The sequence below is a fragment of the Otolemur garnettii genome, unplaced genomic scaffold (genome assembly GCF_000181295.1).
Source record: "Otolemur garnettii isolate 467f Iridium unplaced genomic scaffold, OtoGar3 scaffold00006, whole genome shotgun sequence".
Classification (NCBI taxonomy): domain Eukaryota; kingdom Metazoa; phylum Chordata; class Mammalia; order Primates; family Galagidae; genus Otolemur; species Otolemur garnettii.
Genome location: NW_003852401.1, coordinates 44,599,507 through 44,613,377, shown reverse-complemented (window position 1 = coordinate 44,613,377; position 13,871 = coordinate 44,599,507). Strand labels below are relative to the sequence as shown.

General features: G+C 34.1%; 1 protein-coding gene across 1 annotated transcript in view; it reads left to right on the top strand.

Annotated features, from left to right (window-relative positions):
- ERCC6L2 (ERCC excision repair 6 like 2) overlaps positions 1 to 13,871 on the top strand; it is a 119,571-nt gene that overhangs the window by 42,109 nt on the left and 63,591 nt on the right. Inside the window, exons 7-10 of the mRNA XM_003782998.3 lie at positions 6,058 to 6,198; positions 7,569 to 7,682; positions 8,788 to 8,907; positions 13,377 to 13,448. Coding sequence (XP_003783046.2) covers positions 6,058 to 6,198; positions 7,569 to 7,682; positions 8,788 to 8,907; positions 13,377 to 13,448 — 447 coding nt within the window. The remainder of the gene's footprint in view (positions 1 to 6,057; positions 6,199 to 7,568; positions 7,683 to 8,787; positions 8,908 to 13,376; positions 13,449 to 13,871) is intronic.

Genomic DNA, 13,871 nt, shown 5'->3' with positions numbered 1-13,871 from the left:
CTTTTACGAGTAGATTTGCTTCTGATAAAATACTATTTGGAGTTACATGACTAACATAATCTTTAGAATTTGTAGGAAAGTTACATTGTCAATTATTTAAAAAATTCGAGGAGATGACCTTAAGAGGGCTTTTAAAATTGATATAATGGTTTTCTTTCATAGTTTTAAATCTTGTAATGTCTTCTGGCTCAGGCAGTCGAAGAAAGGTTCTATAAATTACTAAGAAACTCAGCCTAATTAGTGTCCCAAATATGGACAAGCTCATTAAATTCATTGTAATTTTAGGATATCACATTGATAATTACTTTAAAAAGATATGTTTGAAAGGAAAATATTCTGAAATAGGGAGGGAAATTCATATAATATATGACTTTTTATATTTATCTAAAGCAAATATTTTTAGCGAATTGAGATCCTTCATGAACCCCCACTTTTAAAAATGTTTTATGCAACTTTATGTATATGTTTTAGTTATTGATCTAGTAGGAGCAACATAAAAGTAAATGCATGAAGAGACAATTGTGTGTAGGGTTTAGAATTTGGGCTCTCAAATGAGCTTAAGCTTGAATCCTGGCTTCTCTACTTAAGAGTTTTGTGACTTGGAACAATTTGCTGAAACTTTTAAACCTGGGTTTCTTCATCTATTAAATGGAAGTAATAACAATTCCTGCCTCACATAGTTGCTGTGAAATGCAAGAAATGTTCAGTGAATATTACTGTGTTTCATAATAAACAGCTCAGAATATCCTCCATACTTTAATCATTGACTACCATCTTCTATATTCTCTTTTTGTTCTTATGTGTACTTTTATATTCAAGGTTAGGGTCAAGATGTACTTAATATTGTATGTATATATATATTTTTAAAAATCTAACATTGTTTTATATAGAAATTCCTGTATTTGCTCAGATGCACATTTGTCTATTTGTTGGCAGTAATATTCTATGTAAGGATATACACATATAAATATTTATAAATAGATGGCTTTTCCCTCTTATTCACACTTTCAAACCCTACTATGGACATTTTTAGTTTTATGACCCTAGTTATATGCAGCTGGATATAGAAAAATTTTACTGATTTTCAGTGCTATGAGGAATATAAGGGAAGTTGTGTCTTTATTAACTTAGTGGAAAACGTTGTTTTTCATATTTTCTTGAATTTAGACATAAAATAATAACTTGTATTTGCTTTTATGTAATTTACTTAATCTTTATCTTTACTAATGTTGGACTTTTATAGATATTAAATATAAATGCTATATTTTCAGTTATATGGAGTTTTTTATTCTTTTCTAACTTTTCCAAGTATTTTAATAAGCATTTATCATTTATGTCATTGTTTTGAAATCTTTTTACCTTGTTAAGTTTTTTGTTGGCCTAAACTTTAATATAATGGTGTTTCAGTCAGCAACAGATCACATATATCATGGTGGGCACATAAGATTATAATATCATATTTTTCTATTCTTTTTCTATGTTTAGATATGGTTAGATACACAAATATGTACTATTGTGTTACATTTGCCTATAGTATGCAGTACAGTTACCTTCTGTACTAAAGTGTACCAGTTTACAGACTTGGAGCAGTAGGCTGTACCATATAACTTGGTGTGTGGTAGTCTCTACTATCTAAGTTTGTGTAAGTATATTCTATGATGTTCACACAGCAACAAAATCACCCCAGATTGCTCAAGGATGCGTTTCCCAGACCATATTCCTGCCACTAAGCAATGCATGACTATAATTTATTTGCACAGCGGGCTTATACAGAATATGTAGTTGACTATTGAACAACTTGAGTTTGAACAGGGGAAATCCACTTATGTGCAGACATTTTTCAATAAATATATTGGAAAAATTTTGGAGATTTGTGACAATTTGAAAAAACTCACAAACCATGTAGTCTAAAAATATTGAAAAAATTAAGGAAAAATTAGGTATGTCAAGAATGCATAAAATGGATACAGATACTATTCTATTTTATCATATCATACTATGCCTACCAATCTATCATGCAAAGTTAAAATTTATCAAAACATACACATACTTAACAGACCTTACGTGGTACCATTTGCAGTTAAGAGAAATGTAAACAAATGTAAAGATGCATTATTAAGTCATAAATACATAAAGGTAATTATAGTACACACTGATACTTTTGTAGCCACCTCCTGTTGCTGTTGCAGTGAACTCAAGTGTTACAGGCATTCAGGTATTCTCTTACAATAATAAATAATGCTGATCCTTTCAACGTGAGCAGTTCCTGTCTCTAGTAAATATCACAGTAAAAAAGTGATCTCTCATGGTTCTTGGGTATTTTTCATTGTGTTTAGTGCAATACAATAAACTTTGAATAATACCAGGCGACTCATGTAAAATGCCGTTAGTGATGCTGGAAGTGCTTCCAAGAAGTAGAGAAAAGTCAAGATCTTACAAGAAAGCATTGAATTGCTTGACATGTACCAAAGATTGAGATATATACCCGAGGTAGCCTGCTGTCTTAAGATAAATAAATCCAGTGTAAGAACTGTTGTAAAAAAGAAAAGGAAATTTGTGGAGCCATCACTGCAGCTGTTCCAGCAAGAGTGAAAACCTTGCATATTAATGTCATATTGAGAATGCAGCTTTTATGTGGTGCAGGATTGTTATGAGAAAAGCATACTTAGAGTAGCAAAATGATATGACAGCTTAAAGCAAAAGAGAGGAGAAAAATCTAAAGGTAGAAAATTTAATGCCAGCAAAGGATGATTTGATAATGTTAGAAAGTGGTTTGGCTTAAAAGTCGAGATAATTTGCAAAGCCGCTTCTGCTGACCAAAAAGCAGCAGTTAAGTTCCCAGATACTGTTAAGAAAGTAATTGAAGAGAAAGAGTATCTGTCTGAACAGGTTTTTAATGCAGATGAAAGTAACCTGTTCTAGGAAAAAAGGATGCTACAAAGGACATTTATTAGTAAGGAAGAAAAGTGAGCATCCAGATTTAAGGCAGGAAAAGCTAGGCTAACTCTGCCATTTTGTGTAAGTGCAATCAGGCTGTGATCAGACTGCCCTTAATATATAAAGCTGCTAATCCCCAAGCCTTGAAAGAAAAGGATAAACACCAGCTGCCAGTCTTTTGGCTGTACAAGAAAATGACCTGGGCAATTAGAACTCTTTTTATGGATTGATCACCTCAATGCTTTGTCCCTAAAGTCAGGAAGTACCTTGCCATGAAGGACTGCCTTTTAATTCTTTTGAAACTGAACAATGTCTTTTGGTCACTCAGAATCATAGGAGTTCATCTCTGAAGGCAACAAAGTGGTCTAGTAGCCCCCAAACATAATATCTCTAATTCAGCCTTTAGATTCAAGGGTCACAAGAACTTTTAACCTTTTGATTACTAAGAAGTAAAGGCATTATATATATTTTTATTTTAATCTTAAGTGTGGTTTTCATCAAAACCACTGGGAAACTAGGTGTTGCTCACTTTTTGTTGATAGTCATCAAAACAATTCTTGTTCTTGCTCATGTAGAGTCCAGTTCCACGTCTGACACACCCCCAAGATTGTATGGAGTGGATTTTTAGCTGTACTGCACAATGCACACTCTCTGGATGTTCCCTGAACAGGCAAATGTGCAGCTTTGTCTAACTGTTTCTCTTAAGGAACATTCAGCTTGAAGTTGTTGATGCAAATTACTGACATTCTGTTCTTGGGGAACCTAGTTTTGTCCATACAAGTCCTGCCATTACAGCTCATCAAAAGTCTTTGAAGTTCATGGCCTCCTCTGGATGTGGCTCCTTGAAAATAATGATGGCATTTGCCACTGTGACGTCTAGTCATTTCTGAGGGAAATAAACATTCAAAAGCTTCTAGCATTAAGGTTATTCCTTTTGGGTATATTTAGCCCAACTTCCTTCAAAAATAAAGAGGCAGTGTTGTACACCCGATGACGCAACCAAACTGTGTCTGCATTTCCTGCAAATTCATTTTCACTTGCCGGCACTTGTGTGTCATGGAGCCCGGTAGCTCCTTCTAAATATTCTGTTTCATCAACCAAATCTCAACATAAATATCCTTCTGGATTTTCAAATTCACCTTCATTGTCACTTTTGGATACACCTGTCTCATCGACACTTTGTGTTTCTTCCCAAAAAACTGTACATATTCTCAGTGTTTACTCTTGCCTGATGCCATTTCTGAGTATATGTGGCAGTATAACTGCTTACACCCTGGTGGCTACAATCTGAAGGCACACCAGATTTCATGATTTTTTTAACAAAATTCTAGCCAGAATAATGATTTTCCATAATGCAAACATAATTTGAAATTTAAGTGAAATATCTCATTTTATACAGTCGCAAGTAAACAGAAAGCTCTGGCAACACAGGAGTACACATAAACACAGTGCTTCACCCTGCACAAAGCTACAAAAAAGGAGGGAAACACGGACAACCTTACATTTAAGAACAATAGACCACACTGCAGGTCAGCAGCTGCAGTGTAATGTTCAGTTACACTGAGAAACTACTCACAGCTAGGAAACCAACTTCAAAAAGGTGGTTATTCACCAAAAACACTAGCAATAAAAGAGTTAATTAAGGCTCATTACACATGATACTCTACGGAAAGGATTGTCAACACGCTGAAAGAGAACTCTGATAGAAAGTCGTGAAAGTCTGGAAGGATTACACTACTGAAGATGCCATCATTGTTACAGAAAAAGCTGTGAAAGCCATCAAACCTGAAATAGTAAATTCCTGCCAAAAAAAACCATGTCCACATGTTGTGCATGATTTCATAGGATTTCCATCGGAGCCAATCAAGGAAATCATGAAACAAAGTGTGTATTGTGTGGAGGGGAAGAAAGTAAGGGGCAAAGGGTTTCAAGATACAGATCTTGAAGAAATTCAAGAGCTAATTCAAAGTAGTTCAAGACACCATCCCAAAGGAATTAACAGAAGACTTGATGGCCATGAGTGCCTCCAAACCAGTGCCAAACCATGAGGAAGATGACGTAGAAGAAGCAGTGGCAGAAAACAAGCTGATGTTAGACAGTCTGGCAGAAGCGTTCTGATTCTTCAAGACGGCTTCTGATTTAGGACATGGACCTTCCTGTGATGTGGGCACTGAAGCTAAAGCAAATGGTAGAAGAAGAATTGGTGCCACATAGAACAGTGATTTTCAACTGGTGTGCCATGAGAGGATCTGGAGTATGCTGTGAACATTTTTAAAGGTTATTAATTCATTAATTAAATTATTTTTGAAAGAAGTTCAAAGCACAGTAAGTATATTCTTTTTTATAGGTTCAAGTGTGCCATGAGGTTAAAAAAGGTTGAAAAACACTGATATAAAAACATCTTTACAGAAATGAAAACAAAAAAAGTGAGACAGAAATTACAACACCGAGTGTGCCTGCCTCTCTTGCTTCCCATTCTACTGTACCTACCCTTTCCACCTCTGTCCCCCACCAACAGCAAGATCAACCCCTCCTCATCCTCTTCTCCTTAGCCTACTCAACGTGGAGGCAATGAGGATGAAGATCTTTGTGATGACCCACTTCTGCTTAATGTATAGTAAATATATTTCTTCTTCTTTATGGAATTTTAAATAACTTTTTCATTTCTCTGCCTTCGTTTATTGTAAGCATACAGTGTATAATACATATACAGAATATGTGTTAATCGACTGTTATTAGTAAGCTTTGCAGTCAACCGTATGCTATCAGTAGTTAGTTTTGTGGGGACCCAAAAATTATGTAGATCTGTGAGTATGTGGGGAACTGGTACCCCAACCCTCATATTGTTCAAGGATCAACTATATAAAGAAATCATGTAATTTGGTTTTTTAATATTATTATTTCTTTTAATTAAAAAAACTATGGGGGTTATTTGAAAACAAAGTTATAGTTTATATTGTCTAGGGTGATTGGGAGAATTGGGAGAAATTATAATCACGTAACTAGAGGACAAAAATAGTTTATGAGCAATTTTCACTAATAAAGTCTAAAATCAGATACACATTGTGGTTATTATTGTTATAAAAAGATATTAATAATTAACTTATATTATATTGGCAGATGGTGTACTGTTCTCTGACAGATTTCCAGAAAGCCGTATACCAAACAGTGCTAGAAACAGAAGATGTGACTTTGATACTTCACTCTTCAGAGCCTTGTACCTGTAGCAGCGGCCGAAAAAGGAGAAATTGTTGTTATAAGGCAAGCATTTCAGTACAGTGTCTTTACTGTCTTGCTTTTGGTTACATAGTACTCTGTTCTAATGTCAAAGAAAGTAGCAAATGACTTTCCCTTAGACAGTTCTTTAAAAAAGGTATACATTTTTTAAAAAGGAATAGTTTCCAAAAATATTTTATAGTATCAAAATAGTAATCACATACAAAATACAATATTCAAATGTATTTTCCAAAAGGATACTTTAGAAAGTAAGCTTCAATTTTGTATCTTTTCCAGTTTTTATTAGGAAATATCTTTCTTTCATCTTGAAATTTCACTTCACTTTGAGGGAGTTTCTCATTATCCACGAATAATAAACTAACATATTCTTTTATAGTGGACTTAAATATTATTCTGATGGTAGATATATATCAATGTAATAGTAACTGTGTTATAAATAAAATAAACTGTATTTTAGAAATACGGTGTATTTTGCCTTTTATCTATATTTTTGCTCATTTTTTACCTCTTTATTATCTGGCACATATCTGTGTACATAAAGGGACCCCAAGTAAATATTTATCTAGATTGGTATTTTTTACTTTATTTTAATTAAATTTTTTTTTTTTTTTTTTTTTTTTTTTTGTAGTGATAGGGTCTCACTCTGTCACCCAGGCGGGAATGCAGCAATGTGATCAAAGCTCACTGTAGCCTCAACTCCTGAGCTCAATCAAGGGCCTCTCAAGTAGCTGTGTCTATAGGTACATGCTACCATGCCTGGCTTTTTTTATTATGACTTATTTATTTATTTTTATTTTTGTAGATATGGTGGTCTCACAATGTTGCATAGGCTGGTCTCAAACTTATGGTTTAAAGCGATCCTATTGCCTTGGGTCCCAAAGTGGCGGAGTTATAGCATGAGCTGTTGCACCTGTCCTAGATTGATGTTTACTCTGCCTCATTTATTTTGCTATTTTTAACCATTTCCCTTTTTTATAATAGCTCAGTTTCCTAGGGTTCCCTTGGAGCATAAATGAGAGATGGGGAAAAAAGAGTCCATGTAGCATGGTCACTGCACTATAGAGTTTGTTTTTTGGTTTTTGCTTTTTCAAAACCAGAAATGCCTTACCAGCAGCATTATTGCTGTCTATCATGAGGATAAATACCTTCTGTAATGAGGACTTCTCTTTTATTAAAAACATCATTGTGTTGTGATTCACCAAAAGCATGAGTCTGCATCAGTGATTTGTGGATATTTCACATAAATAATTGTCCATCATTTTCTTAGAATTTATTGTGCCAAAAGAGAGCACATAATAAATATTATTGTAAGTGATATATTTTATGATCTAAGCAGTTACATAGCCATGTGAGTCCTTTTTTTGTTTTTATTTTCTGTGTTTCTCTGGTTACAGACAAATTCACAGGGCGAAACAGTGAAAACCTTGTATTTTAGTTACCTTGCAGTCCTTCAGAAAGTAGCTAACCATGTCGCACTCCTGCAGTCTGCTAGCACCTCCAAGCAACAGGTTTGGGTTGGCTTTTTACATTTCTTTGTGAAGATATTAGTCTAAATATTTTATATTTGGTGTAAAATTTCTTAGCTAAATATCTTTAATGGGTTTGTTTAGTGTGAAATTTAATAGGAAACTGACTTGCTCATTTTTCGATTTAAGTATTAAGATGTTTTTACTTAAGTTTAAAAGAGAAAACTCACAAAGTGAGAAAGTAAAAGCTTAAATTAAAATGAAAAGTCTTATCTTACAAGGGTACATGTGAATTTTTCTAAATGTAGAATATAAGTGTCTTAACATAATAACTAAGAAAATGACATGAAGGCTGTATTAACCAGTTTGATGAAAACATTTCAAATTTTATATAAAATCAGCACACTGTACCCCATGACTGCATTAATGTACGCAGCTATGATTTAATGAAAAATAAATAAATAAAAGTCACTGAACACGAAAAATAAATAAAATAAAAAAAAAATCTTTTTATGCTTCTAATGTTCATGTATTTATTTTTCCAAACATTCTTTGGTATAATTACTAAGTAAGTTATTTGGTGTGTCAGTTCTAGTCCTCTAATGATCTACTGGGTAAAATGAGGATTTATAATTATCTTTTAATATTGGGCTGTTCAAATATTGGGGCTGTTTTCAAAACTGACAAAAATCAGCAATTTTAAAGTTTAGGCATAAACATAATCATTTACTTTGGTCATTTAGAATGCGTCTAATTCTAGAGTACAACATAAATGAAAATATCTTTTTAACAGTCATTTATGTATTGATTTTATGTATTTTCCTGTTATTGTTGATGCTGTTTAAATGGAATTTTGTAATCGTAATAATTTAATATTGTTCTTTGATAATACTCTTTACTCTTTTTGGAAGTATTTGCTCCTTGTTTGGCAATCTTGAAGTATGAGAAAGTAGCCATAAGAATTCATCAAAGCCATATATGTTTAACTATTACTTTAAGATGTTCTGAATTATTAGTCTGACTTAGAGAAGGTAAAGTCTTTAATATATTCCTTGTAAGTTAAAATTTTTTTCATAAACAATTTTAATTTATACAGGTTTAAATGTGTTAAGTTGAAATATCTTTCCTTTTGCCTTTTCCCTTCAAGGAAACACTTATAAAAAGAATATGTGATCAGGTATTTTCTAGATTCCCAGATTTTGTGCAGAAAAGCAAAGATGCAGCCTTTGAAACACTTTCTGACCCCAAATACAGTGGAAAAATGAAGGTAAGAGCTCTTTTTTCAGGTTGCGTACACAGAAGGATGGTCTAAAAATTATTCATTCAGTGGTATGGCAGGGACACCGCTGAGCTGAACAGGTGCTCAGTCATTCAGAAGAGACCGTGGAGGTTGACCACTGGTGTAGCTATGGCGTCATTTACCAGCTTACAATGAACCCTGCATACAGGGTTGGTTCTCAGTAGTAGTTGCATCAAATACACTTCAGATTTCCTTATTGATATATTGGACTTAAGTCATCTTAAAATATATGCTGTTATCACATATGTAATAGCTTGCCCTCAAGTGTTTAAGAAAATAACCTACAGAAATTTAAATGCTAATGCCATGCAGACAGGTAAGGATAGGTATTAGCTTAGAACTAGAGAAAGTCCAGGTGAGAATTCTATGCCTAGACCGAATTTTCTCCCTCTTAATTTTGCTTGTAGATCTAGGTTGTAAAGTTGCAAGGGAGCATTTGTTCTGCACAGGGAAACTGTGCTCTAGCTATGCTGCTCGTGGTGATGTATTACTGAGGGAGGGGTGTGAAAAGTAAGTGTAGGTTCTCCGACCATGACCCAAGCCTTTGGGCATTGCCTGTGATGGCTTCTAGCATTCTTGCTACGGAATTGGTTTGTTTAGCCCCTGAATAGCTGTCAAAATTCTTAGAGATTCACAGATTTTTACAGAACAATTCCTGACTTTCTATTATCATTAGGAACAACAGTAAGTTGTTTCTTTTGACAAAAGGAATACAAAGAAGTAATTCAATGTGTTAGTTTTTTCTTAAAATTCTGGAAATATTTTTAGCAGTTAATCTAGATAAGCTCATTGCGGTTTAGTTTGCTTGGGACCTCTAAATTCAATAACATAAAATAGAAAGTAGGAATATATTAACGTAGGGTAAAGATTATATTAAAAACTTGTATGTTTCTAAAAATAAATAAGCTGTATTAGTGAGACTATTATATGATTTATTATCACAAAATAATTTAAATCTAATATTTCCTAATAGTAAATCCATTGGTGCCAACTATTTTATCAACTTTTCTTTCTTTCTTTCTTTCTGTCTGTCTGTCTGTCTGTCTTTCTTTCTTTTTATTTCAAATTAGTATGAGGAAACAAATTTTTAGGTTACATTGTTCTCACTTTCAAGGTAAAGTTCAAGTTATAGGAGAGCCCCTCATCCTGGAGGGGGGTGATAACCTTGTATTGTGCACATAAGGTGAAATCCTACCAAATGTCCTTCCTCCTTCCACCAATCATCTCCCACCCCTCCTCTTTGCTAGATGTTTGTTTCATCATTCATATAAGTATTTATATATTGGTTTCATAACAGTATTGAGAACATCATATATATTTTTTTCCATTCTTGAAATACTTTACTAAGAAGAATGTGTTCTAACTCTATCCAGGTAAACAAAAGATGTCATCTTTTTAATGACTGAATAGTATTCCATGATATACCTGTAGCACAATTTGTTAACCCATTCATAAGTTGATGGGCACATTTGGGCAGCTTCCATGATCTGGCAATTGTGAATTGAGCTGCAATAAACATTTTGGTGCAAATGTCTTTGTGGTAAAATGATTTTTGTTTTTCTGGATAGATACGTAGTAATGGGATTGTGAATCAAATGGAAGGTCAACTTTTAGTTCGAGATTTCTCCATACTTCTTTCCATAAAGGTTGTATTGATTTACAATCCCACCAGCAGTATACAAGTGTTCCCTTCTCTCCATATCCACACCAGCATCTGCAATTTGGGGACTTTGTGATATGGGCTAATCTTACTAGACTTAGGTGATATCTTAAAGTGGTTTTAATTTGCATTTCTCTGATGATTAAAGATGATGAGCATTTATCATGTGTTTGTTGGGCATTCATGTGTCATCTTCAGAGAAGTTTCTGTTCAAGTTTCTTGACCACATAGAAATAGGGTTGTTTTCTCTTCTCCACTGATTAATTTGAGTTCTCTGTAGATTCTAGCTATTAGACCTTCGGATTGACAACATGTAAAAATCTTCTCCCATTCCAAAGCCTGGCTGTTTGCTTTGGTTATAGTGTCCTTTGCTGTGCAGAAACTTTTTAGCTTGATCAAATCCCAGTTATTTATTTTTGGTGTTGCTACAATTGCTAGGGGGATTTTCCTCATAAAATTTTTTCCCAGGCCAATATTTTCAAACATTTTCCCCACATACTCTTCTAGAATTTTTATTGTTTTGTATCTTTAATTTAAATCTTTTATCCAGTGAGAATCAGTTTTTGGCAATGGTGAGAGGTGTGGGTCCAGTTTCAGTCTTCTACAAGTGGCTAACCAGTTCTCCCAGCACCATTTGTTAAATAGGGATTCTTTTCCCCAATGCATGTTTTTGTCTGGCTTATCAAAGATCAAATGGTGATATGTGTCTGGGTTCCTCTCTAGATTCTCTATTCTAGTCCATAGATCTGTGTGTCTATTTTTGTGCCAGCACCATGCTGTTTTGAGCACTATAGATTTGTAGTATAGATCAATTTTTAATTTTTATATTAAAATACAGAAAAGCCCAATTAGTTTAGAACTGAAAAGCTATTATCCCAGAATTTAAGCCAATTAGAATATTTCCAGAAGTCATGGCTTCCTTTAAGTGAACTGCACTATCCATTGCTGTCTGAAAAGGCTATATAGTACTATGTGATTCCCCACGATATGACATTCTGGGAAAGGCTGTCTATGGAGACAGCAAAAAGATTAGTGGTTGCCAGGAGCTCTAGGGGAGGGAAAGATGAATAGGAGAAACACTGGGAATTTTTAGGGCAATGAAACTATTCTGTCTGACAGTGTAGTTGTGGGTACCTGTCATTATACCCATAGAACTTCACAACTTTATAATATGGATAATAATGTATCCATATTCATTCATCATTACAAATTATACCACATCAATATTAATAATTATTAATAATATATTTTATAATAGTCATATGAGTAAGAGAAAGTGTGGGGGGCAGAAGTGGGAACAAGAGAAGTATATGGAGTTATTTGTACTTTTTACTCAACTTTCTTATAAAACAGAAAAAAATAAATTATCAATTTAGAAAAGTCAATGTCTTTTGTGGAATTTAAATGCACATACTTTATATAAAATCAGTTATTTATTTAAAAAGTAAAGCTAAATCAGCCAGGCACAGTGATTCATGCCTATAATCCCAGCACTTTGTGAGGCCCAGAGAAGTTCAACACCAGCCTAGGCAACACAACATGACCTATCTCTACAAAATACTTAAAAATTAGCAGGTATAGTGGTACATGCCTGTGGTCCCCGCCATTTAGGAGTCTAATGCAGGAGGATCACTTGAGCCCAGGAGTTCAAGGTGACAGTGAACTACGATTGAACCACTGCTCTCCAGCCTGGGCAACAAAATGAGAGACCCTGTCTCTAACAAAACAAATGAACAAACAAAACAAGCTAAATGCATATAAAACTCACTTTATATGTTCTGCAAATATTGAACACAAATAATGTTTACTTGAAATTTATACTTACCATTTGGTTGGTTATCTGAGTAGATCTTTTTTTTTTTTTTTTATTAAACTACATAGAGTTTTTTGCAGGCCTGGGGGGCAGGGGTCAGAGTTAGCACAATGTCTTCTCTTGCTCATCTATTAAAAGTGTTATGTTAGATATAAATTTTTTATTTAAAAGCTTAAATATTCATCATTGAGAAAATAAAATTGCTGAAGTGTTTATCTCATAGTTCAGAACAGCTTTAGATTTAGTACAGAGAATTCTTTTTTTCTCTCTGTGGATTGCTTTTCCACAGTGTTCTGGAGCTGTCATTGCCAGATGTGGAAATAAAAATAACAGTGTTACTATTATACACAAGGCTTTGGGCTGTCTGCTTCCTCCCCGTAAGCACCTTGTGTGGGGGCAGATTACTGGCATTGTAAGGTCAAAATCAACTCTGCAAGTCAGAGCTTACTGTAAATAGAGAAACAAAGGGGAGAAAATGAGAAGAGGTTGTATTTGACTGATTATTCTAAGAAAATAAATATCAAGACTTTTAGAACCTAAATATAATTGAGTATATTTCATTACATCTATCTATAGACGATTTAAATACTTCCCAAAAGGAATGCTGCTCTATAATTTAGTTTCTTAACATATTGTAAGAATAAAGTAAGTGTATTTGGAAATTAATCTATTTAAATGCATCCCATAATGTAAAATGCTTCCTTTTTATTAAAACCAGATGAGATGAAATAAAAGTCTATGGGAACTTTACCTCCTTATTGACAATATAATGATGAATAACATTTGATGTAATGTCTAATACTTTATTTCTCCAACTTGGAAAAAATAAAGCGAATTAGAAAAAATGGCTGATGTTAGTATTATATAAAAATAATTTTAAAGAAATTCTCAAGTGATATTTGTATGTATAAAGTGTACTTTTAGTTGGAACTGGTTCACTGAGATTCTGTGGTTCATTTTCAGGTCCTTCAGCAGCTTTTAAATCACTGCAGGAAAAACAGAGATAAAGTTCTTCTCTTTTCTTTTTCCACCAAGGTGAGTTTCATCTATAGCCCATCACATTCTCGATTGGCTTAACTCCTGAGGCATAAAGCATAAGGAACATGACAGCTTACAGCCACATTTTCTGTCTTAACTACACAGTAGGAGTGAGGTGAGCAACTTAGAAATTTTTAAACAGATGCTGGGTGTGGTGGCTCATGCCTGTAACCCCAGCACTTGGGAGGCTGAGGCAGGTGGATTGCTTGAGCTCAAGAGTTTGAGACCAGCCTGAGACAGAGCGAGATCCCATCTTTAAAAATAGCCAGGCATTGTGGCGGCGCCTGTAGTCCCAGCTACTTGGGAGGCTGAGCCCAAGAGTTTGAGGTTGCTATGAGCTAAGACACCATGGCGTTCTACCAAGGGTGACCAAGTGAGACTCTGTCCCCCCAAAAAATTTAAAAAAAAAACATTCAGTGA